Genomic DNA, 24,219 nt, shown 5'->3' with positions numbered 1-24,219 from the left:
ACGCTAAACATTAAACAACAAGGAAACATCATTGTTCCATATTGGTACCAATACAAAGCTATATCAGCTCATTTTAACAAAAGAAACAAACAACTGTATTTCTCCTTGCAGATACCTCAACAAAAACTGAGGATAAGCCTGTGAATGTGTTATCATGTCCAGACCTTTGTCTTAGAAATTATTTGTCCATCAATGTGTGACTTGTTCCATGTATCAGTGCCATTCTCCGTCCAGGAGCCGCAGCTGTGCAGGCCCTCCCACACGGCCCAATATCACCAGAACCAAATCCTGGCATCCACATATTCCACTGGCGCTCAAGATGTAGTTAAACATCCTTGACTTCCAGCGTGTTTAACCCGCAGTGAGGTGCCAGTTACATGCAGCATTCACCACACCAGCAACAAAAGAATCAGCAATCTGCGAAAGCATTTCTTCAACAGGGTCATCAGGTGGCCCATTTGGATCAATGTCACGCACAATCCCAGAGTGTCATCTTGCTTCAAACCGGATTGCCTTCTGGACTCCAACAGCCCACTGAGCCCGGTGTTCCAGGGCCCAGGTATCGTAGATACCTTCCTTTCCTGCTACAGAAAAGGAAGGAAACAGCCTTCAACAGCCTCCAGGTATCTGCAGCCACCAGCAGGAGTAAGCAGCAAACACAACCTGCAGCTGTGAAGTGCTGCCACAACTAAAAAGGCCAATTCCTTATTAGCAATAGCTTTCAGCTGTGAAGCTAGAGGCTGCTCACAGCCAAAGGGAGTTAAAGTGACCTTCAGCACATAACCATGAACAGGGCTCTGTCCTGGAAGTGTTTGGTCGGACAGACAGGCGGTAGCTATAGTTGCCCGTTATGGGTATCCACAAAATTTAAAGATGGCTTGACGGCCTCAAGGGCGAAAAGCCCCCCCGGCCCAGTGGCGATTCCCGATTTGGTACCAATCCCAACCCCTCTGAGGGGTTCCCCACATCCCCCGAGCACTGGGATAGTAGCTCCAGTGTCCTTGAGCTGCGTGCCAGAAAATGGAAATAACTACTCACCATCTCAGTTCCCCTCAGCAGCCATTGCGCCAGCCTCACGTTTTTAGAAAGGAGTACTAAATGGCGTCCACATGATTTCTCGCTGGGGAGCCGGTTAATTCTGGAAGGCTGTTACATTCGACTTCAGTCTCGCTAATGAGATGGAAATTAATGCAAATTGGGGTTCATGATACGCTCTCCATATTTGGGCGTGATCTGGAACTCTCCATCGGGAGCGAGCTGGTAGATAGCAAACTGATTCGCGCCTGGTGAGAATCTCGATTTTGGCCTTTCTCGCTATTTAACCCAGATCCGTGCAACGCACTGGTTAAATCTCACCCACGAGCACTGAAATTCCAAGGGGGGGTTTCAGGTTTCCCACTCTAACACTGGAAGGAGACCAGTCAAATCCTCCATAGAATTTCAGGCTCTCTGGCTTCTTAATGATATAATGATACAGCCAAGCAAGATATGTCAGTAATGAAGCAAATCTGTGTGTATAAATCAAAAAGTGGGTGAGGTTGAAATAACTAATCCTGCTCAAAACTTCAGCACAGCTAAATAAAAGCTTTGCTTGAAGCTTGAAAATGGAAAAATAGTGAGAAATAAGCTCTTGCCAAAAATTCTGCAGACGATATTAATATATGTTTTAAAGTTTATACAAAGGATGACAAAAGTGTCAGAAGTTGTTTGCAGATTCAGAACTCTTTAGAAAAAAATAATACCAATGTTAGAGTCAGAGATATACTGCGTAAAAGTCTGAATGCGTGGGGAAAAACTGCTGTTGTATGCAGAACCTGAGGTGATGCCTGCAAATTTGAAATTTTGGTGTTAATGGGCATTCGGGACAACTAAATACACAGGACCCAACAGTTTTCTTGAGTTACAGAAGAATCCACCTTTGTGAAGCTAGTTCAAATGTTTAATGAGATTACGATGACCTTAAATATAATTAACATTTTGAGCATCGATTGAGCTTGGAGAGCAACTGCAGAAGTTAATCAGTTAACTGAAATTGAGGGAAGCCACCGGCAATTTCCATAATACTTTGATAAGAGATAAGGTCATATGTGAAACTCAAGAACCACATGGGGAGGAGTGGCTCCTTGTGGAAACTTAATTTGGTTTAATAAAGTGGCAAAATAGTGAATAGTGGCAGGGTTTGCTAAAGAATGCATTGGAGGTGTAGAGAACGTAGATTGTGCTCTAATAGAAGCTGTGACTGAAACCCTGCCAAATGGATTGTGTGGTAGCAGCTCCAGTATCAATACATGAAGGCTGTGGGGAGGATGAACTGTGAAAATAAATGCCAGTATGGTGTAGAAATAACAGGAAATGTAACCATTTTCCCTCTCAATGTTTTGTCAAAGATCAAAGAAAGATCAAATGTCAAACAACGGCAGACGTGGCAAATGAGTAAGAAATCATTAAATCATCAAGCCTGGTGTCAGTGGAGCAGGATAGAGCTGTTATTGGTAGCCACTACCCCAACCTGTTGTGCTACTTTCAATATTTACAGCAGGCCAGTTAATTTTCTGTTAGCTTATGTAATATGATCCTCAGCAAACGGCAGATAAGCCTGAGAAAGGTGCACGATGAACAAACAAAACAGGATCTTGCGATATATAAGAGGATTACACTAAAACGTCTAAAACTCCACAGAATAGATCCAAAGACTGGTAAGAAATACCACAAAGAATTTTAGATGCCAGAAACAGCACCTTGAATAATTGTACGTTGCCTTAGTGAGACCACGCATGGAGCATTGTGTACAGTTTTGGTTTTCTTAACTATGGAAGGACAAATTGTCTTGGAAGGAGACCAACATTGATTCCTGGGATGAGGCGATGAAATTCTATGTAGGTTTTGACTGATCTCCCCCTTGGAATTTCTGTGCTATGGGAAGAAATTGAGTAGACTAGCCCTATATGCTCAGGAATTTAGAAGAATGAGACGTGATCTCATCAAAATGTCTACAGTTCTTAAGGGACTTGCTGGGATAGAAGCTGAGAAGATTTTTTTTCCCTGCATGGCGAGGGGTAATAGAAACAGGGGTCACAGTCTTAGTGTTAAATGGATGATCCCATATTCTGAGATGAGAAATTCTTCATTCAAAAGCTTGTGGATTTTTTGAATTGGGGTGGTGTATATTCGAGACAGAGATGGATAGATTGTTGCAAACAAAGGCGATTAAGGGATATGGCAGTAATGTAAGAGGGTGGCGTTGAGATCAATGATCAGCCATGATCCTATTAAATAATGGAGCAGGTCCTAATCACCTATTTTTCTTACCGTGCTAGAAATTTGAAATTTAAGCAGAAAATGTTGGAAACCGGTGAGATCAGGTACCATCAGTGAAGCGAGAAACAAGTTAATGTTCCAGGTTGATGACTTATCATAAAAACTGAAATATGCTAGGCAAGGACAGTTTTTAAGTAAATACAGAGCCAGGGAAATAGCCATATATATTTGTTCTGAGCAAGCACTGAAATAAATTCAATTAATCAAGGGCCGCGGTGTGAAAAGAAATCCAACTGTATGTTCAAAACGATATTCTTATTGCTATTTTTTTTAATGAATTTTCCGCTTAACCAAAAGTTGCGTGACCACGGGTTGGTACTTTGTTCTGACAGCTATCACCAGGAGTTACAAGAACAAAATAATCTTTCACTCAACCAGGTTGTGAATCTGGAATAAACTAACTTTGAGTTAATCATAATACAAGTTTGCTGTGGGCTATTGGTAAATTGGATCTCGAACTCCAAGTCTGGGAAAACACGCCATCACATACTTTAAAAATAATTCAAAGGGGTCACGTGATGTGGGCTCTGGAGCGGCTGCATTTTCATGGGCTCTGGCTCTGTTGATCTTTTCATCTTTTTTTTTATCTTGATGCACATCTCCATAATTACTTGCTTTTAGGGTATTTGTCTTGTACTATGTCCTTGGAAGATCGTGGCTAGAGTTTGGCGATGAAGAGCCGAGCTGAATCAAAAAATCTGTGTTTGACTGAGGCAGCCGGAGGCAGCTGGGTTGGGGCCCAGCTTGTAGTGGTTGTTTTGCTGGTGAACAGGCCTATGCCTTGGTGCAGCTGTTGGCATGGAGGTGATGATTGCTATTGCAAATGATGTTGTGGACAATGATATCGACTTTGCGGCTCGGGTTGTTAGCGCTCATTTTGATGATCTGTAAAATATCCTTGACGGAATAGTGGAAGCAGAGGAGAGAATCCCGTTACTCATTACAGCAACCTCTCTGGTGGGGGATCGCCTCCTTGGAACACCTGTTGCATGGTGTCATTTAACTTGACCGACTCGGGGAGTTGGACTGGACAGACGTGTTCCTGTACACTGTCTTTTTGGGGGGATCAAGGGATGAATTCCCGGCTGATTTTGAGTTGGCTGCCATTCTTTCGCAATCTCGATTTGAAGGTTGGGCGTTTTCAAGTTTGAAAGAGCAACATTGTGTCTGGTCTTTGAGGCTTGGGGTAGGTTGGAGACCCTGATCACTGGTCTCACGTAGTCTTGTCCTCTGCTCGGTGAAAGGGTTTGGAGGCGGCTGGACAAGCTGGGTTGTTGCCTGCTGCTGGGGCCAAGATTTTGTTCTGTCTTGGTGTCGGGATGGCGGTGTGGTGGAGATGAAGATGTTTCGTTCAATGGAACACTGGAGGTATCCTGAATTCTGCTCAACGATTCTATCATGGCTTTGGCCTTCCCAAGCTCCATAGATGGCGCTATTATCCTGCAGTTCATTAATAATTCTGAACTTCATTCCCCTGTGCTTATGCCGCTGATTTTATGTTGTTGTCTTTTTTCCTGACAAGCTTGTACGATTTATGAACACGGGGCAGTGATCACTTGTCATCCTGTTATGGAATAAAGCATATTGAGTCGGTCGAATGACATGAGGTTTGTGCATAGATAAAGTAAACATGGACCAAATGTTCCCCTTGTGAGACGAGCTAGAGGAAGTGATAAAGGTTGAGATAAAGGTAAATTTAAAACTGAGATGAGGAGGAACTACCTTTCGCAGAGTGTGGTGAATTTGTGGAACTCTCCCCATAGTGCAGTGGAGTCTGAATCATTCAATGGTTTCAAGAAATAGATAGATACATTTCTGATTTTAAAAAAAAGGGTTAAAGCGATATGGGGAACAGGTGGGGAGGTGGCTTTGAGACCAGAAAGGTATCAGCCAAGATTTGATTGAATGGCAAAGCAGGCTCAAAGGGCTGAATTGCCTACTTCTTATGTTCCTAATACTTATGTAGCAATGTACCTGTAGTCTTGTCTTTTTTTCATGTGCTGTAATCCTGGCATTTACAAAGAGGGAGTACATTTTAGGTAGCCTTCACCTCGTTTATAGAGAAGATGAGTAGAGCCACGGCAGGGTGGTTGGTGGATGGTTGGTGTGGTAGTGGGTGGTATGACTATGTAAGTCTTCACTAGTGTTGAAGAAAGCCCCCAGTTAGCTATCTGCGTCATTTGGAATTTTGTTACTTTGGGTTTATAAAATCCATGCTTATCTCCTACGAAAGTCCAGACAGATCATGTATCCTAGAGAGGATTGGATTCCTTGCGATTCTTCTTGGTTGTTGGTGTCTCTGGAGTTGTTGGGAGTAGGCAAAATGTGTAATGGCGCACACCTGGGTGTGGTCGGTTAATCCTTGTGTGAATTGGCGTCTTCAATATTCTCTTGGTGACGTGGATAGTGACTTCCTGAATGCTCTCCTTGTTGAAGTCGGGGCTCTTCTGGGGAGGTAGTATTTTGTCTCCAATGAGGCTATGCTGCTCTGCCCCGAGAATCCTTGTTTGTGATGCTGTACGGTGCTTGTCCTTGTCTGGAATTCTTCGGCTAACCTTGGAGTTCCTCTCTTTCTTTTCCTTACTTGGGAGGGCAGCGTGCAGATGCATGTCCTGATTTGGTATATTTTGTCTTGGGGTGTTTTTGGGGAGGATTGTACCCCTCCCGAGACACCCAGGTAATGGTGTCTTGATGATTCTTCTTCTCCTTGGTGGTGGGGTCTCCTCGATGGAGAATTGCGTGAATCTTCCAATGTCAACGGGGCTGGCACATTGCCTTGGATGTGTTGGAGGGTAGTGAGGTTGGTTGTGTAGTGAGTCTTGGCATAGTGTGGGTATCCTTGGTTTATTGACTCCTGTGTGCAACACTGTACAGTGTTGCCAGAGCTTGTACAGTGGTCAGTATCCTGTTGCCGCTTTATGCTTGGAATGTTCCTTTTTGGGCGGGATGTCCTGAGAGGCTGAGTGAGGTTTTGAATGAGCAGCTTTTTTCCGCGTTTTTCGTTGTGGTGAGGGGTGTGCTCCATGTTGCTCATTGTGCTTTCTCTTTAATTGCTCTGTTTTAATAACCTTTGCTCTAGAGTCGGCAGGTATCTTTCTGATACCACCACGAGGTTCAAAGCTAAGTGCTGATCAATAACTCAATACACCAGTTAGTAAGTTTCAAATCAAAACACATTTATTATACACACAGTCAATCACTACTCATGCATAAAACTCTACTTACTAAACTATCACTACTACTAAAGGCCTATACTTAGCTTTCAAATGGCCCACAAGGTCAGAGGAACAATGGCCTTTGTCTGGTTCTGAATCTGCTGGCTTCAAGCTGGTATGGAATAGTAGCTAGGAGCGTCTATCTCGTAGCGTGCGTTGACTGGAGACTTACTTGGTTGGTGCAGCTGCTAGGCAGGTCTCTCCTTGTTGAGAGTCATGGTCAAGAGTTCTTTGAGAGCTGCCAAGAGAGCGAACTGAACTTGGGGACTCTACTTTTTAGTCCCCAGGGATTTTGCGCCCTTTTGGGCGGACCCTGGACTTGGTCCCAATTAATTGGACCATGTCCCAATCGTTTCTATCGATTTCTCCAATACTGGAGCTGTTCCCTGATCGCTGGGTGGTTCCTATGTGTCCGTTGGCCTTCCTTTGTCCTGGCTCCCGCTGGCGCCGGGGAGTCTGGTTTGGTCCCGATCGCTTGAATGTATCTAATTGTTCCTGGGGATTGCTCATTAATATGTAGATAGCTATTGGTTTCAGTTCTCTCTGGGTTCTGCAAATCTTAATACACAGGAAACCTTGCACCTGCTTGTTTTCCTGTGGCTGGCCAATTTTCCCTGTATTCTTTGCGGGCATCCATTTTGGAATCGGGAAGTGGCCACCCCAGGTGGCTACACTCAGGAGACCGTGGGCCTGTTATCCTTAGATCCTCTGCTCCGGGTAGTTTTTTTTAATTCCGTCATTGTTAGTGTGTTGGGAGGCATTGACTGCATTGATTATAATCTGAACCAGCTATGTGAATATTTGCTGCTCTTCTCTGTATAACTGTGTGGAATGAAGATTGTTCTATACCATGCCAGAGTTTGGGGATTTTTTGCTTGTGGTGGTTATATATAAAATATCCTTTTAGAACTAGTGTCCTTGTGAATTATTTCTGTAATTTCTGTTTCTGTTATTGTGAGGTGAAAGAATCAGTGACTGTTTCCTGCAGAGGTACAGACAGGTATTGTATCCGAGAAGAGGACGTCATAATGTGTTATTGATGCCTCTGTTATGACTGGAGCCGAGAGAGACGTGTTCTGGTGCACGCCTGAACATAGCACAAAGATCTTATCCTGGACTCTCGAGGGCGGTGCGAGCATAGAACATAGAACAGTACAGCACAGAACAGGCCCTTCGGCCCTCGATGTTGTGCCGAGCAATGATCACCCTACTTAAACCCACGTAACCCGTATACCCGTAACCCAACAATCCCCCCATTAACCTTACACTACGGGCAATTTAGCATGGCCAATCCACCTAACCCGCACATCTTTGGACTGTGGGAGGAAACCGGAGCACCCGGAGGAAACCCACGCACACACGGGGAGGACGTGCAGACTCCACACAGACAGTGACCCAGCCGGGAATCGAACCTGGGACCCTGGAGCTGTGAAGCATTGATGCTAACCACCATGCTACCGTGAGGCCCCGTGAGCACTCGCTACCTGGGAAGGTGTGCACCATTTTGCCATGTTTTCATGGCCCCTCATTCTCTAGCATATCCATTGGTAGATGTGGCGGCACTACTGCATTGTTGTTCTCCTGTCCTCTTCTGTATTTATGAATGCCAAAACGTTTATGCTGTGCTGTACTAATCCTGAGCTTTAGTTGCGTTATTTGTTAAAATGGGAAAATGTCAATAAAACTATATATTATAAAATACTCAAAACCACTTCTGCTTACGGATAGGTGGTGAGAGGAAATAAGTACCATTTGTCTGTCACTCTCCTGTCCATAACAAAAGCTTATTTCTTACTGTCACTGAAGTCACATTAGAGTCAATGGGAAAGATCGAAGAAGCCTTGAATCAAAATAACAAAGTGTGAGATATCTGCCAAGGAAGAGGATAATTAGAGTGAAAATATTACCTTGAAATAAATTCTGAGATTAACTCAGTGATTGATCCACTCAAGCAAATACCTGTTCCCAATAAAAAGCTTGGTTAGAAATTGGTCAACAACGCTGCTCCAATGACAAGCTAGAAATAGCCCAATGAGCCATTTGAATTTCTTCCGGCATTCACGGCATTCATTTAGATCATTGCTGACCTGTACTTCAACTTCACTTACTCCTCTTTGATCCACAATTCTTGATATCCTTACATAACAAACATTGATCAATCTCAGTCTTTGATATTTGAATTTAGTCAGCATCCACAAATGTTTGGGGCAGACAGTTCTTGATTAAACTATCTGTGTATGATTTCATTCCACTGGCTCCGATTTTAAGATTGTGGTCCTTTGTTCTCCAGAGTAAATAGGTTTACTGTATTTACCCTTCATCACTTTAAACACTTCTAATAGGTCGTCCATCAATCTGCTAAATTCATGGAACTGTGAGCCAGGTTTGTGCAATCTGTTCTCCTAATCCCATTAAGGTATTGTTGGACTGGATCAAACACAGTCGGAATTCTTCTGTGACTGGTGGGTGGTCTTGTGGTTCTTAAAACTGGATATTGTTTGACTTCGATATAAAGATGAGGAAGTGTCCCAATCACCTTAACCTTGATTATCATTCTGGTGAATCTGCACTGTACCCTCCCTATACAAGGCCAATAGGTGGATCCTGAGATAAGCTGCTCTGAACTGAATGCATTATTCCAAAAGAGGGCTAATGCTCGGGACACCTTGAAGAATAATGTCACTTTTGAATTACATCCCCATTGAGATAGAGGTGGACATTCCATTAACTTTCCTTATTGAATGTTTACTGGTGCTCCAGCTTTTGAGGATTTGTGCAGACGGACACCCTGACCAGAAACTTAACTGGACCATCCATGTAAATATTGTTGCTACAAGAGCAGGTCGAAACCTGGGAATGTTGCAGTGAGTAACTCACCTTCTGACTCCCCAAAGCTAGTCCTCCATATACAAGGCGCAAGTCAGGAGCGTGTTGTAATACTCCACATTTACCTGGATGAATGTGGCTCCAACAACATTCAAGAATCTCGGCATCGACTTCCAGTGATGGCCATGGAGTGAGTGGTCGCACACAGAGCAGCTCTGGCTCAGAGGTATTAGTTTGGGCACTCGATACCCATTAGAGGGGTGGTTCCAGCAGAAAAAGGGTGCGAAGGTGTAAGGGAAGAGGTTCTCCCCAAGATTGGCATGTCTACTCGCTATTAGACCTGACAAAAGACAGAGATGCACAACGACTGGTCAAAGGCGAACAAGAGAGAAGTGGCACCTCTGCGAGGGTATCTGGATCGGGAAGAGAAGTGCCTCGAAGTGCAAGGGGTGACAATACGCGAGGTAGAATAGGTGGTGTCCAACCAGAGTGATTGGATTGTGTTTTTGGAGGCGGAGGTGGGATCCTGGTGGATCTATGCAAGTCGCTGCGAGTGGAGGAGGAGGAGCAGGAGAACAGGTCCAGGCGGCAGAAATTGAGAATTGTGGATCCATGTTTAGGAGTGAGGTAGCTACTAGCACAGTGGCTGGCAATGTGGCTTTCCAGTGCCAAGGTCCCAGTTTCGATTTCCCACTGGGTCATTGTTCTCCCCGTGTCTGCATGGGTTTCCTCCAGGTGCTCTGGTTTCCTCCAAAGTCCAAAGACATGCAGATTAGGTTGATTGGTCATGCTAAATTGCCCTTAGTGCCCAAAAAGGTTAGATGGGGTTATTGGGAAATGGGGATAGGGTGGAAGTGAGGGCTTAAATGGGTCGGTGCAGACTCGAAGAGCCGAATGGCCTCCTTCTGCACTGTATGCTCTATGTATGTTCCCATACCAGCCTCCCCGAACAGGCGCCCGTAATGTGGCGACTAGGGGCTTTTCACAGTAACTTCATTTGAAGCCTACTTGTGACAATAAGCAATCTTCATTTCATTTTTCATTTGACCCGCACTCCGATGTTGTTTGGTGGAAGGAACGAGCACCACGAAGTACGGATCAAGGATGCTGGCCAGGTTGATGGAGGAGAAGGTATTGGATGAAGCCCCAGAGGTGGACCAAGTTCACAGGTTTTTGATACCGACGTAGAGAGTGGTGGAGCCACCACAAGTGGTGATTGTGTGGTTGCACAAGTTCGTGGAGAAGGGCATCCTGAGGTGGGCCAGGATGAAGTGAGTCTGCTAATGGGAGGGTAATCATGTCCGGATATATCGGGAGCTGGTGAAGAGGCATGGGGTATTCAACAGGACAAATTCATTGGAGCAGCATTGTTGCACAGATGGAAGATTGGAGGGCCATCTTGGATGGGGTGCTGTACCTGGTGAGATTTTGGGTCACATTCATAGGCTGGGAATATTACTTTGAGATGCCAGAAGAGGTGAATGACTTTGTAAGGGACCATGAACTGGGGCAGAACTGAGAGTTGGTGTGAAATGGGGGAGCGAAGTCCGCAAACGTTGTGTGTTTTGGCTGTTTTGAGTTGCCGGAGGGTGGGAATTTTTGTTTTGGGGAGTTGGGGATGATTAGCCCCCACCCACCGCCTTCTGTTCGGTTTTTTGGGAGGAGGTGATTTGTGAATTTGAGAGCTTTCTTTTTAATGCAAGGGGTGGATATGATGGGGCCTTTTGGTTAATTGTCTGCCCTTGACAAAGACCTTCTGGTCCTCCGTGACTACCTCGGGCGCACAACACTTCAGTCGCCTCATCAGTGCCATCATCAGGACATTGGCATCCATGTTTAGGAGTGAGGTAGCTACTAGCACAGTGGCTGGCAATGTGGCTTTCCAGTGCCACGATCCCAGGTTCGATTTCCCGCTGGGTCACTGTTCTCCCCGCGTCTGCATGGGGTTTCCTCCGGGTGCTCCTGTTTCATCCAAAGTCCAAAGACATGCAGATTAGGTGGATTTGCCATGCTAAATTGCCCTTAGTGTCCAAAAAGATTAGGAGGGGTTATTGGGAAACGGGGATAGGGTAGAAGTGAGGGCTTAAATGGGTCGGTGCAGACTCGAAGGGCTGAATGGCCTCATTCTGCACTGTATGTTCTATGTATATGACCCGCACTCCGTTGTTGTTTTTAAGGATCAGTGATATCGGGGCCTATGCCAACGTGGGTGGCAGACTCCCTCCTGAAAGCGGGTCGTTGAGTCCTCAGGTGTGAGTCAGTACTGTCTTAAATTCTTTATAGAAGTCCACCAGAAATCCATCCAGCCCCAGTGCTTTCCCCGACTGCATGGAGTTAATGGACTTCCCCCAGTTCTAATTGTGCTTCCAGTCCCTGCTTCTTTCTCCCAACCCACCACGACGGGTATGTTCAGACCATCGAGAAATTGTTTCATCTTCAATTCCCCTCCGGGGGCTGGGAGGCGCACAGCTCTCGGTAGTAAGTCACAAAGGCCTCATTGATCTTGTGTGGTACTACAAATAGCTTGCCTCTCCTGTTCTTTACCTGTGCTATTGTGGCAGCTTGCTTTCTCAGCTGGTGTGCCAGTAGGTGGCTGGCCTTGGCCCCATGCTCATAAAAGATCCCCAGTGTCTGGCGGAGCTGGTGCACTGCTTTCCCAGCCGAGAGCAGGTCAAACTCCCTTTGTGATTTTTTATTCTCACCAGTAGTTCCAGGGTCGAGGCCATGGAGTACCACCGATTTACCCCCAACATGGAATCAACCATGCTGCCTTATCACTGCTTTCAGTGTCTCCCAGAATGTGGAGTGTGAGACCTCCCCATTCTGGTCACAGGATACGTACCGTCGAAGGCTTGTGACATTTGTTCACAGAATGCCTTGTTGGCGAGGCAGGCTGTATCTAGCCTCCAGGGGGGTGTTGGGCCAGCCTATCTCCAACATCACATTCATGTAGTGTGGAGCGTCATCGGAAATGACTATTACAGAGTATTCAGCCCCTAATACGTGTGTGTGTGGGGGGGGGATGGGAAACAAAGCACGGACTAGAAGCACCAGTTTTCCCTCCGTGAAGCAATCTATTCAGGTGTAGACTTAGTGAATATGGGAGAAGGAGAATTCCCTTTCCCTCGGGTATGTGAACCTCCACAGGTCCACTCCCCCCATCTGTTCCATTACGGCGCTCAATTCGCTCACCTTGGCTGATCGTTTCTCTGCTTTGGCGCTGGATCTGTCCGTCTATGGGCCTTGTACATAGTTGAAGCCTCGGTTGGTGTGGGTTTCTGTCATGATATTTTTGATAAAGTCCTTGTCGTGCCAGGTGGGGTGTATATATTCACCAGCACCACCGGTGCCCTATCCAAGACACCGCTGACCATTACATGCCCCTCCGGGTCTGTCACCGTATTTGTTGCGGTAAATGTCGTCTTCTTACTGAACATTATGGCCACCACCCTAGGCCTCATCCTGCAGCACGCTTCGTAGGTCTGTCCTTTCCAACTCTGTCTTGCTCTGTTGGTACTTGTCCCTCAGGTGTGTCTCTATGTCGGCCCTCGGGTTTTCAGATGGCGAAAACTCTGGATCTTTTCACTGGGTCGTTGAGTCCACTGACATTCTCGGTGACTGTCCTGTTGGGGGGTAATTACCCCCCCACCCATACTCTACTGCAGGGTCAGCCATATTCACCATGTGGACATGCCCCAGCACTCCGGAATTCCCCTTTGTTTGGGAGCCATTCAAAATGGCCACTGTTGACTTCTTTGTTCCAGTTGCCTCCATGTGTGACTTGTTGTAGTCAGCATTCTACTCTCCCTCTCCTCCCCCAACCTAATCCCTGATTTAGCTCCCCCCAAATCCGTCTGCCCTTGTCACCCACTTCCCTGTGCCCTGTAGGTTCCCACCCGTCTCCCCCTGCTGCCAAGCACTCCCACCCTTTTGGAAGCTGTGCCACAGCCCCACCTCTCCTCTTACTTCCCTGTACAAGCATGTTTGCCAGCGTGGTGGCTCCCCACCCCCTCAGGAGCAACTCCCCCACTCCTCCACCCATTATGTTCCCTTCCCCACCCCTCTTCCCGTCTTGGTGTCCCTTTGTCTTCTTCTCCCCCTCCCAGGATGTGCAGTTGTTAGGAAGCACAGAAACACTATCATCCTCAATGGTCCATGTTTACATTATTGTTGCAGTTTTCCCAGCCCATTTTTGCAGATAAACTCCTCTGCATCTCCAGGCATGGTGAAGTATTGATCCCTGTTTCCATAGGTCACCCGAGTCTTGCAAAGTGCAGCACCCCAAACCGCAACTTGCCCCTGAATAGAGCTGCCTTGGCTCCATTGATCTCAGTTTGCCGATTGGCCAGGTGAGCCCAAATGTCTGTATAAATATGTATCCTATGCCCTTTCCATTTACAGGACCATGTGCTCCTTGCCGAGCTGAAGATCCATACCTTGTCCTGGAATAAGTCGAGCTTGGCGATAATCACCCATGGTGGTTTTCCTGTCTTGGGCCTCTGCTAGAGGGTCCTGTGGGCCCAGTCTACCTCAGGGGCCTTGGGGGAGTTTTCTCCCCTGACCAACTTTTCTAAAATCTGTTCCACCTAGTCTGTTGGGTTTCTGCCCTCTGTGCCCTACATCAATCGTAAGGTTCTGGTGATGAGACCGGTTCTCCTGGTCTTTCAGCTTCCCCTTGTGTGCTCCCTGGGCTGTCACCAACATTGCCACCTCTGCTTCGAGTGGCCGTCTTCTCTAATTCTCGCACCATTGCCTCCTGTGTCACCAGGCGATGTTCCGTCCTCTCCAGCACCTTTTTTAAGGGAGCCAAGGTATCTGCTACCGCCGACGTCACCCCCTATATGCAGTCCTCCTTAATGGAGTCCCTAGGGTTTAGGAGCAGCTGTGTCAGGAGTTCCATCCATTGCTCTGTTGGCGAGAGGGCCGGTGGTTGTGTTGGTGATTCTGTTCGATCAGCGATGTCCTGCTCCGCCTCCCTCCTCTTGTCTGCGGCCTTGACCTTCCTCTCCCTGCTCTTTCTGTTCTTATTGTCTTTCTGACTTTTTTCTGGTTGGAGGGCATTTCTTCGGGCATTTTACGCTTCAGGGTGAGGCGAGGAGGTTGGGGGGGGGTGTCCAAAAGTACCTAGATTGAAGTCTCTAGATGGAGAGCCACCGTTCATGCGACTATTCAACACACCCCGCCACCGGAAATCCAAGAATAAAAATACAGGGAAAGCACAGGTTAGGGCATCTTATGGTAGGACTGACTGGATTTCTCTTCAAAACGAATTGGTGCAGACTCACTGAGCTGAATGGCAACTGCCTGTGCTGAACTATTTTATTCTATGGAACCATCGCAAAGGTGCTCGGCCGAAGCTGTCGAGAGTTTGGGGGGGGGGGGGGGGGGGTGGAGTGGTGGAATAAGGGACCTGGAAACAGGAGAAGGACCAGGGCCATAGCCACATGATTTCTCTCTGTGGCCCTGGGGAATGAGGAGTCAGAAGCTGTAAGACACCAGCAGAGCTCAGCCCATTCCAATTCTCTTCCCGCATCGTGTTGATCTGTAGTTGACCTAAAACTATAAAGGAAGTTCAAAGTCATTACATTTTCCATAAACTGAGAGAATAATTTAATTTAGGGGAGGGTGGGGCTAGAGGCCATGATGTGTAGCACCTACATGATTGGGAGGTTTCTTAATGTGCCTGAGACATGTAGAGGAAATGTTTCTGCCTGCTTGTCCTCAAGCTCAAAGTTTCTGATCTTGAGAATTAACTTGGATATTTGGGGTAGATTTAAACTTTTCCTGCTGGTTGACAAATTCAAATGGCAGATTGACTGCCTGTTTACACCCCATCTAGTTTCTCCTTCCATTTAAAATCAGAAGAGATGTTTCATTGACGGCTTATCTGATATTGCTCATTTTACACCCTCCACCAAACTCAAAATTACCCCCAGAAGGCATGATAATTAGGGTGTGAGGAAAGTCAGAGGGAGACAGGAAAAGGTCACTTGCAAATATCCTTGAATATGGAAGTTATGCCAGAAGACTGGAGAACTGTCTGTGTAACACTTGTGTTCAAGAAGTGAGAAAGGAATAAAGCAGGTAACCATAAACCAGTCACCCCCAGCATTGTGGAGAGAGGAATAGAGTTAATATTTCAAGTCAACCATGCCAAATATTTCCAACGTTTTCTGTCTTTATTTCACATTTCCATCATTTGTGATATTTTACTTATCTAGCCTAACATCTGTAGTGGGTAGGCTTTTATAAACAATAATACAGAATAAAATGAATAGTCATTTAGTAATTAAGGATTGCTGCAAATGCAGATTTGTAAAAGGGAAATTATGTTTGACAATTTGAGGAAACACTGTACACAGATAAAGGAAATACTTTGAATGTTGTATGTATGAATTTTGAAAACAGGTTTGATAAGGATCTGCAGAACTAGATTGTTGGTTAATAAAAATGCATAATACTAAAGGTCAATTGACTGCACAGGGAAAAAAATTGTCCCAAGCGAAAATGGTTGAATAGTTACTAAATGTTATTGTTGGTCTGGAAGGATATGAACAGTTGTGACCAAGGAGTAAAAACACTGGAAAATCTCAGCAGGCCTGGCAGCATCTGTAGGGAGAGAAAAGAGCTAATGTTTCAAGTCCAGATGACCCTTTGTCAAAGCTTTGTCATATTTGGGTGCTGTACTTTCCGGAGCTGCAGATGGGAGCGGGGGCAGATGTTTTAGCCTTCGCCTCGTTGATTGCTCGCAGGCTGGTCCTGTTGGGGTAGAAGTCAGTTTCTCCACCCTGTACTCCGTGTGGCTGGGGGATTGATTTATTTTTTTCTTTTTATAAATTTAGAGTACGCAATTATTTTTTTCCAATTAAGGGACAATTTAGCCTGGCCAATCCACCGACCCTGCACATCTTTGGGTTGTGGGGGTGATGCCCACGCAAACAGGGGAGAATGTGCAAACTCCACACAGACACTGACCCAGAGCAGGGATCAAACCCGGGTCCTCAGCGCTGTGCGATTGGGGGATTTAATGACGTTCTTGTTTTAGAAAAGGTGAAATTTGTTCTGGGGGGGGGGGGGGGGGGGGGAGAGGACAAGTGAGCGGTTCAATGAGATGAGGTTTGTTTATATTACATTTCAAGGAGCCGGTTACAGTCAGCTATTAGGGGGAGGGGAGGGAGCAAGATAGGAAGGTTGTTTAGGATATGCTGGGGTGGGGTGGGTTGTGTTGGTTTTACTTTTTGATGTTATGAGTTGTAAATGTTAAATTTTGAATAAAAATATTTTTAAAAAATAATAATCCTCTCTTTACATTCCTCCTGGTCTTTCTTGCTATCCTCCTATCTAATGAGGGGCTGCTTCCTTCTCGAGTATTTTCACTTTAATCATCTTATTCATAATTTCTACTTCTATACGCTGTTGTCCAACCCCCTGGCAATTTAGTTTAAACCCTCCCAACACTAATGAACCTCCCTGTGAGAACGTTGGTCCCAGTCTTCAGGTGAAACCGGTCTCATTTGAATATGGGCTCTTTGGTCTCCGAACTGGTCCCAGTGCCCCAAGAATCTGAAGCCCTCCCTCCTGCAGCTCCAAGCCATGCATTGATCCTCTGCATCTTCCTATTTCTATAGTGGCTAGCACCTGGCACATGGTAGTATCCACCTAGATTGCTCCTTCAAAATGCTACATTTTAATTTCTTCCCTAGCTCTTCAAAATCTGACCATAGGATCTCAATACCGCTTTCTGTATGTCATTGGACCTACAAGCACTACAACTTCTAGCTCAATTCCTTCCCCCTGCAATATATTCTGCACCATGTACATGTCCTTTACCCTGGCACCAGGGAGGCAGCACACCATGCGGGCTTCATGATGATGGTTGCAGAAATGCCCATCTGTCCTTTTCATTGTGAAATTTCCTCGAACAGCAGCATTTCTCCACTTTACTGTTCCCTCCTGTACAGTCCATTGCACATTCGTACAATGGTCTAAGATGCATCTATTCAGGGGATCATCGCCCCAGGAATTGCTAATAATGTGTATCTGTTTGAAAATGATTCATACCCTGAAGACCTCCTATCTCTTCCCACTCTTCCTGTTGGCCACCCACCTACTATTCCAAATTCTCTGCTGTGGATTGACCTCCTCTTAGAACATATCCTTGTGAGACACCACTAGTCACAGCCTGGCAAAGTACTTGCCCGAATCTCTATCTATACAGTCATTTTAATATCCCCCTTCCCTTTCACATTTTTCATCTTGAACAAACTCTCTCAAATGAGGGAATTTATCGCATATCCTTGGAAATCGATCTAAATATTCATTGGATCCCTTGTCTGCTACTTTAGCCACTTCTTCAAAAAAACATGATCAGGTTCATCAGGCTGATCCATCCTTTACATATTGATGTTGACTCTCTCTAAGCAGCAGAAAATTTCTGAGGCATTCGGTTGCACCATCTTTAAATAGAGGCTCTAGTAATTTACCGACTAGCTGGTCTATAATTCCCTCGTTTTTAACTTTGTCTTTTCGTAAATGGTGGAGTGGCATACACAAATCAAGAGAACTTTAGAAGTATGAATGGGACACCTGCCATGTTCTAACCTACTTCCTTTAAACCCTGGATTGGGAACCATCTGGTACTGTGTGTTTGTCACTCCTGGAAGCTGGGTTTCAATCAATCTCAGGCCGAGTGAAGGAAATTTCCTTTCTCTAAATTAACTTTTGCTTCAGCATAGGCAATGAGGTTTGGTTGGGTATTCAGCAAAGTCAACAATAAGACGATCCCTGCTCAAGTTTAAAGCACATTTTCCAGCTGAGGTCCCTAGTTATAAAAGTTGAAATCCTGGACTATTTTTCTTTGCTGTTTTCCTAGCCAAGGGTTGATATCAACTATCTCAATTGCTCTGATCTCTATGGTTATATACCGGCCTATGTGGTCGTTGATAATAGATAGTTGAAAATATTCAGCCACTCTGGCAACATCTGTTGAGAAAAGGCAACATCTGTCGAGAAAAAAAACAGGCTGATGATCTTTGCTCTGAACTCGGCTTCTCTCTCCACAGATGCTGCCTGACTTGCAGACCATTTCCACCATTTTCTGTTTTGCAGTACGTTGCTCTTCTGCATAGTCATTAATTTGTTTAATGGTCACAAAATAAATCACTCTCTTTGCTAAGTGCTGTAGGTTTTCTTGTGGAGTTCCAACTTCCAGCTCCCCTAGTTTGATCACTTCCTTACCCAGTGTTATTAAATTATATATTTCTCGAAATTAGCTCAAGCCCATTTCCAGCTGCAACACTTTGCAACTCAGCAGAGAGAAAACAGAAAACACAAAGACCTAGCAATCTTTATTAACTTCAATTTCCATCTTACTACTATGAAGCGTCTCATTTTGGTTTAAGATCATTCATTTCTTCTTTTTTCTTTTCAAAGATATTTAACAGGAATTCAAAGATATCTAACAGGAATTCTATCACATACACAGGCATCAGGACACAATGTGCCTTAATTGAACTTGTATTTAATCATTCCAACTCTAAGTCATTTTTTAAATTTTACACAGCTTGTTTCTCCTTGGATTTGACTACAATTGCTCAGATGGGGTGCAGGTGCTGCAGAATGATGAAAAGGTAAGACAAAAGCAGGTTGAGTAATCCTTATTCGAAATGCTTGGTTTTCTTGTGTGACACTTCGAGAGTGTCTTGGTTTCTGGAATTTATGGAAGCTACAAAGACCCTTGGACAATGCTCGGATTTATCGGTCGGTGCTGTATCTGCATTGAGGTATTTTAGGCATATAGAAAAAGTGACATTGTACAGTACAAAAAAAAGTCAAGACACAAATTAAACATAGTGCAAACCATGGCTGTGTTCACGCATAGAGCTGCCTCAATATCACCCTACTCTACTCTACCCTAGCCCCCCCACCACACCCCACTGACGCTTACTCCTCTGCAAAGAAGTCAATAAATGGCTGCCACCTTCGGGTGAACCCTAATAGCGAACCTCTCAAGACAAACTTGATTTTCTCTAGGCCAAGAAAGCTCGCCATGTCTGATAGCCATACCTCAACCCTCGGGGGTTTTGAGTCCCTCCATGCTAACAATATTCGTCACCGGGCTACCAGGGAAGCAAAGGCCAGAACATCGGCCTCTCTCTCTTCCTGGACTCCCGAAACCCCACCTTGAGTCCTGAGATTGCCACCTCAGGACTCATTACCACCCCAGTTTTCAATACCCGGGACATGACATCTGCGAATCCCTGCCAATACCCCGAGTTTAGGGCATGACCAGAACATGTGTACATGGTTAGCCAGCCCTCTCGCGCATCTAGCACACTTGTCCTCCAGCCCGAAGAATCTGCTCATCCGGGCCCCCGTCATGTGGGCCTGGTGCACAACCTTAAACGGGATCAGGCTGAGGCTGGCACATGTTGCAGTCGTGTTTACTCTGCTCAGGGCTTCTGCCCAAATGCAGTCCTCTACCTCCCCCCGAGCTCCTCTTCCCACTTAAGCTTCAGGTCCTCGGTCTGCGTATCCTCAGCTCCCATTAGTTCCTTATAGATGTCTTAGACTCTACCCTCTCCCACCTCTCCCCTAGAAACTACCCTGTCCTGCCTCCCCTTCAACGGGAGACGTGGGAAGGACGGCACCAGTCTGCGTACAAAATCCCGCACCTCTAAGTATCTAAAGTTGTTCCCTCTCGCCAGCCCAAACTTCTCCTCCAGCACCCTCATGCTCGGAAAGCCCCCTTCCAGGAACAGATCCCCATCCTCACAATCCCCACCCTCCTGCACAGTCGATACCCCCCGTCCATGTTCCCGGGGAAAATCGGTGGTTACCACAGATTGGGGTCCACACCGATGCTCCTACCTCCCCTACATGCCTCCTCTACTAGCCCCAGATCCGAAGAGCCGCCACCACTTTTGGGCTGGTGGAGTACCTTGCCGACGGAAGCGGCAGAGGCGCCGTGACCAGGGCTGCTAAGCTAGTGCCCCTGCACGAAGCAGCCTCCATCCGCTTTCAAACCGACCTCGCACCCACCATCCATTTCCTTATCATCGCTATGTTGGCCGCCCAGTAATAGTTGCTGAAGTTCGGCAACGCCAGCCCCCCTTTCTTCTCTGTTTCATTGTGATTTTTCTTAAATGGTGGAGTGGTATGACACCAGCTGGTAAGTTAAAAGGGGGGGGGGGGGGGGGGGGGGGGGGAGGGGGTGTCTTCCTTACCTCCAGTTCAGCTGCCCTTGACACAAGGCCTACATTGCACTGTTCTCACCCAGCCTGAGATGGAAGGAGGGGTGAGAAAGGAGTTACTGGATATTGAGGCAGAAACCTAGCAGCAGATTGCCACTCCACCAAAGTTACAGCCCCTACCTTGAAGAGACTTCAGAAAACCACATCTTCAACCAAGACTTCACTAGCCTCCCAAATGTCCCCCAAGGGTACGCCAGATTCCAATCTTCCTCGGCGAAGTGCTTTAGGACACTTCTTTGCAAAGACAATTAATAAATGTCAGGTTTCACTTTTCTGCTGGGGAGGGAAGTACCTTGCCTGACTTTAAACACATTAATGGGGGCAGCGCGGTAGCATGGTGGTTAGCATAAATGCTTCACAGCTCCAGGGTCCCAGGTTCAATTCCCGGCTGGGTCACTGTCTGTGTGGAGTCTGCACATTCTCCCCGTGTGTGCGTGGGTTTCCTCCGGGTGCTCCGGTTTCCTTCCACAGTCCAAAGATGTGTGGGTTAGGTAGATTGGCCATGCTAAATTGCCCGTAGTGTCCTTAAAAGTAAGGTTAAGGGGGGATGGTTGGGTTACGGGTATAGGGTGGATACGTGGGTTTGAGTAGGGTGATCATTGCTCGGCACAACATTGAGGGCCGAAGGGCCTGTTCTGTGCTGTACTGTTCTAATATATGTCTACTTCATGCAACATTTCCCCATCATTAATGTTTCTCTGCTGAGGAGGCTGGACCTTCTGCTGCAGTGCATTCACACTGGCTACTACCACACATGAGTACAAATTGTAGCTCACCATGCTCTACAGCCATTAACTCAGCACCAGTCAGGGATTGAATCTGGAATCTGCCTTGTCCGTATGACTCACACGATATGATGGAGTAGTCCACTGAGCTAACAGCAGAACTAAAGAAAGATACTTTGATCATTCTTTGAGGTGAAAAGGCAGAATGGTAATGCCCTCCATCACATTATCCACCCTTATTATTTGCTTCAAAATGTCGCCCTTTCAAAAATAAACACATATGGCAGCAATTTTTGTTTTTGTTTCAGGTACATCTTTGAACCAGCCATTATAAGAGAACTACCACCCAACAGTGTGAAAAGTGAAAAAAATTACAGAAACAATGAAATTAAACACGAGTTGTCATTCCAAAATAGGAATGCCAAAACCAACAATATCATTGCTTCAACTTTCGACAAAGTGATAAACTTGGAAGAACAAAATGTAGACATCATAGGAAAGGAAATTCATGTATCAGAAAAGAATATAACACATATGCAAGAGAAAACATTGGAAGATATCAATGACAACACAGACAATGATACAGTGCACGTATTGAATAATAAATTAGTACATACAGATTCATACACAGCTCCAGAACAAGCTGAAATGGTTCAAGACACTAATACAGACAACTGTTCCTCAAACAATAACTTAAAAGATACACCTAAAGATGAACTAGTCCAGCACAATGACTCAGGACCAGAAAGTGATTGTCAAACATTAAATGGACCAGCCATACAACATCCCACTGAAGTAGAAAACATGCAAGAAGTATGTGAAATCCATCAAGTTGGCGGGAAAATAATTGACAATAATGAAAATGACATTGTAAATAACACTAAATTGTCACATGTGCTAAATGATGAAGTAACTCAATACAACCTGCAAACTGACATGGATGAAATCAAAAATTTATCGAACCCATCCTCTGATGAAGAAATTAGTATCTTAAATGGGCAGAAAGATCAGGACAACACTCCTCCTCCAATAGACGGAGAATTCACCAAGGACTTGCTTGATGAAGTGAAACTAAAGATCGAGGGGGAAGATCCCGAGGTGGAAGCTGCGCTTGCAGCACTGGAAGCAGCAACTGCAGGAGAAGACGATGAGCTGGAGGACTAGACTAAACAGTGTGCCTTATTGAATCACAACTGACTTGAAGTGTATAACATAATCTTGAGTTTCAAGTGACTTCCCAATTATCTGAACCTCAAGACTGTAAGGTATCTGATTAACATCCTGCAAACCAGTATTGTTCATACACTGAATACATTGTAAGAGACACAACATAGAAATGCTCAGGCCTGCTTAAGTAGAAGAAACACTGCTGAGCAAGGATTTTGCACCATTGTTGATTTGGGGAAAGTTCATGGTCTGGGCAAGGTCCCCCGACTTGCATATTTTTAGTGGGTGCCCAATTTGGGAACAATTATAGGTCCCATGTGGGGTTAGGCAGGGGGTGGGGGGAGGAGCCTTCAATAGATGAAGAAATGATACCTACACAGGGAAATGTTGAAAATAGCTCACAGGAAGTGCAAATAATGGTAAATCGCTTTTGTTACAAAATGCTGGAACCAGTTTCTGGGTCTTGGTAATCATTAGTCCCAATTCCACTGCAATAACTGTATAATTATTATTTTCTTGAATCCAAGTCCATGAACAGAAAGGGGCCAGGAGCTGCAGGAAGTCTGGAACAGTCACCCAGATGGCCCTGCTTCCTTGTCACACCAGATCATTTGAGTGGGGCAGGTGCAAGTTGCCTTTGTCCCAGGCGCAATGGAAACTTTGTTAGCCTCTCTTCTGGGCATGCCCATCTTTGCATCCATGCTGTGTCTCTTGCCCTCAGCCTGAGCATCTTCAGAGCCATATTTTTTTTAGTTTGCCTTCAACACTGGTATATACCAGAAACAGCCCAAACTGGCACATTAAGTCTGTTGTGGAATTTTTCTTTGAACCATTTAGTTTATTGCCACTCTCCTGCTCACAGCATTAGTAGGCAGTCCATTCATTATCCTTAATCATTTTACATCATTGGCAACTACATGGAACATTTATGACACAGAGGGAGGCCATTCAACCCATCACATCTCTGGTAGCCCAAAAAAAAGATCCAGCCAAATTTCATTTCTAGCCCGGTAGTGTTACAGCTGTAATGCAATGGGGTTTCTGCTTCACCAGTCTTTCATCAAGTGAGCTCCAGTCCCTCCACTAAATTTAAGCAAAATCATTGACATACAGCACAAAAAACAAAGGATCCAGTACTGAACTGGTGGAACCCCGCTAAAAACAGCCTTCCAGTCACAAAGTGTCCGTTGGCTTTGCTTCCTAACACTTAGCAAATATTGGATCCAACTTGTACTTTCTACTGGATACCATTGGTGTTTACTTTTCTGACCAGTCTGCTCTGTGGGATTTTGCTAAAAGTCCTGCTAAAACCCATGTCGACCACATCATCGACCTCAACAGCCCGTCTCTTACTTCCTCAAACATTGCAATCGTCAGTCAGCCACAACTTCCCTCAATAAACCCATGCAGACTCTTCTCGATTATTCCATGAATTACTAAACAATGATTAATACTGTCCCTCAGAATTCTTTCCAATAATTTACCCACCACTGAGGTTTGGCTGACTGGCCTGTAATTACTTGGCCTGTACTGTTCTATGGTCTATCCATTCCCTCTTAAACAATGCTGGCATCATATCTGTCGCCAAAGAGGACTGCAACTTCTCTGAAATTTCCTCCTTTGCTTCCATTAGCAGCCTGGGGTACATTTTATCCAGGTCTAATGTTTAAATATGCCAGACACCTCATGATTTCCTCTCTCATTATGTTTATCCCG

At 45.5% G+C, this 24,219-nt stretch overlaps 1 protein-coding gene across 1 annotated transcript in view; it reads left to right on the top strand.

The window, feature by feature from the left end:
• The window catches only part of LOC119962996, a 48,123-nt gene extending 24,498 nt beyond the window's left edge, over positions 1 to 23,625 (top strand). The window contains exons 2-3 of the mRNA XM_038791436.1: positions 18,922 to 18,988; positions 21,645 to 23,625. Coding sequence (XP_038647364.1) covers positions 18,957 to 18,988; positions 21,645 to 22,500 — 888 coding nt within the window. The 5' untranslated portion in view covers positions 18,922 to 18,956 and the 3' untranslated portion in view covers positions 22,501 to 23,625. The remainder of the gene's footprint in view (positions 1 to 18,921; positions 18,989 to 21,644) is intronic.
• The last annotated feature ends 594 nt before the right edge of the window (positions 23,626 to 24,219 follow it).

This window comes from Scyliorhinus canicula, chromosome 3 (assembly GCF_902713615.1).
Source record: "Scyliorhinus canicula chromosome 3, sScyCan1.1, whole genome shotgun sequence".
Lineage (NCBI taxonomy): Eukaryota > Metazoa > Chordata > Chondrichthyes > Carcharhiniformes > Scyliorhinidae > Scyliorhinus > Scyliorhinus canicula.
Note: the sequence above shows the minus strand (reverse complement) of the source record. Positions and strands in the feature narration are given on the sequence as shown.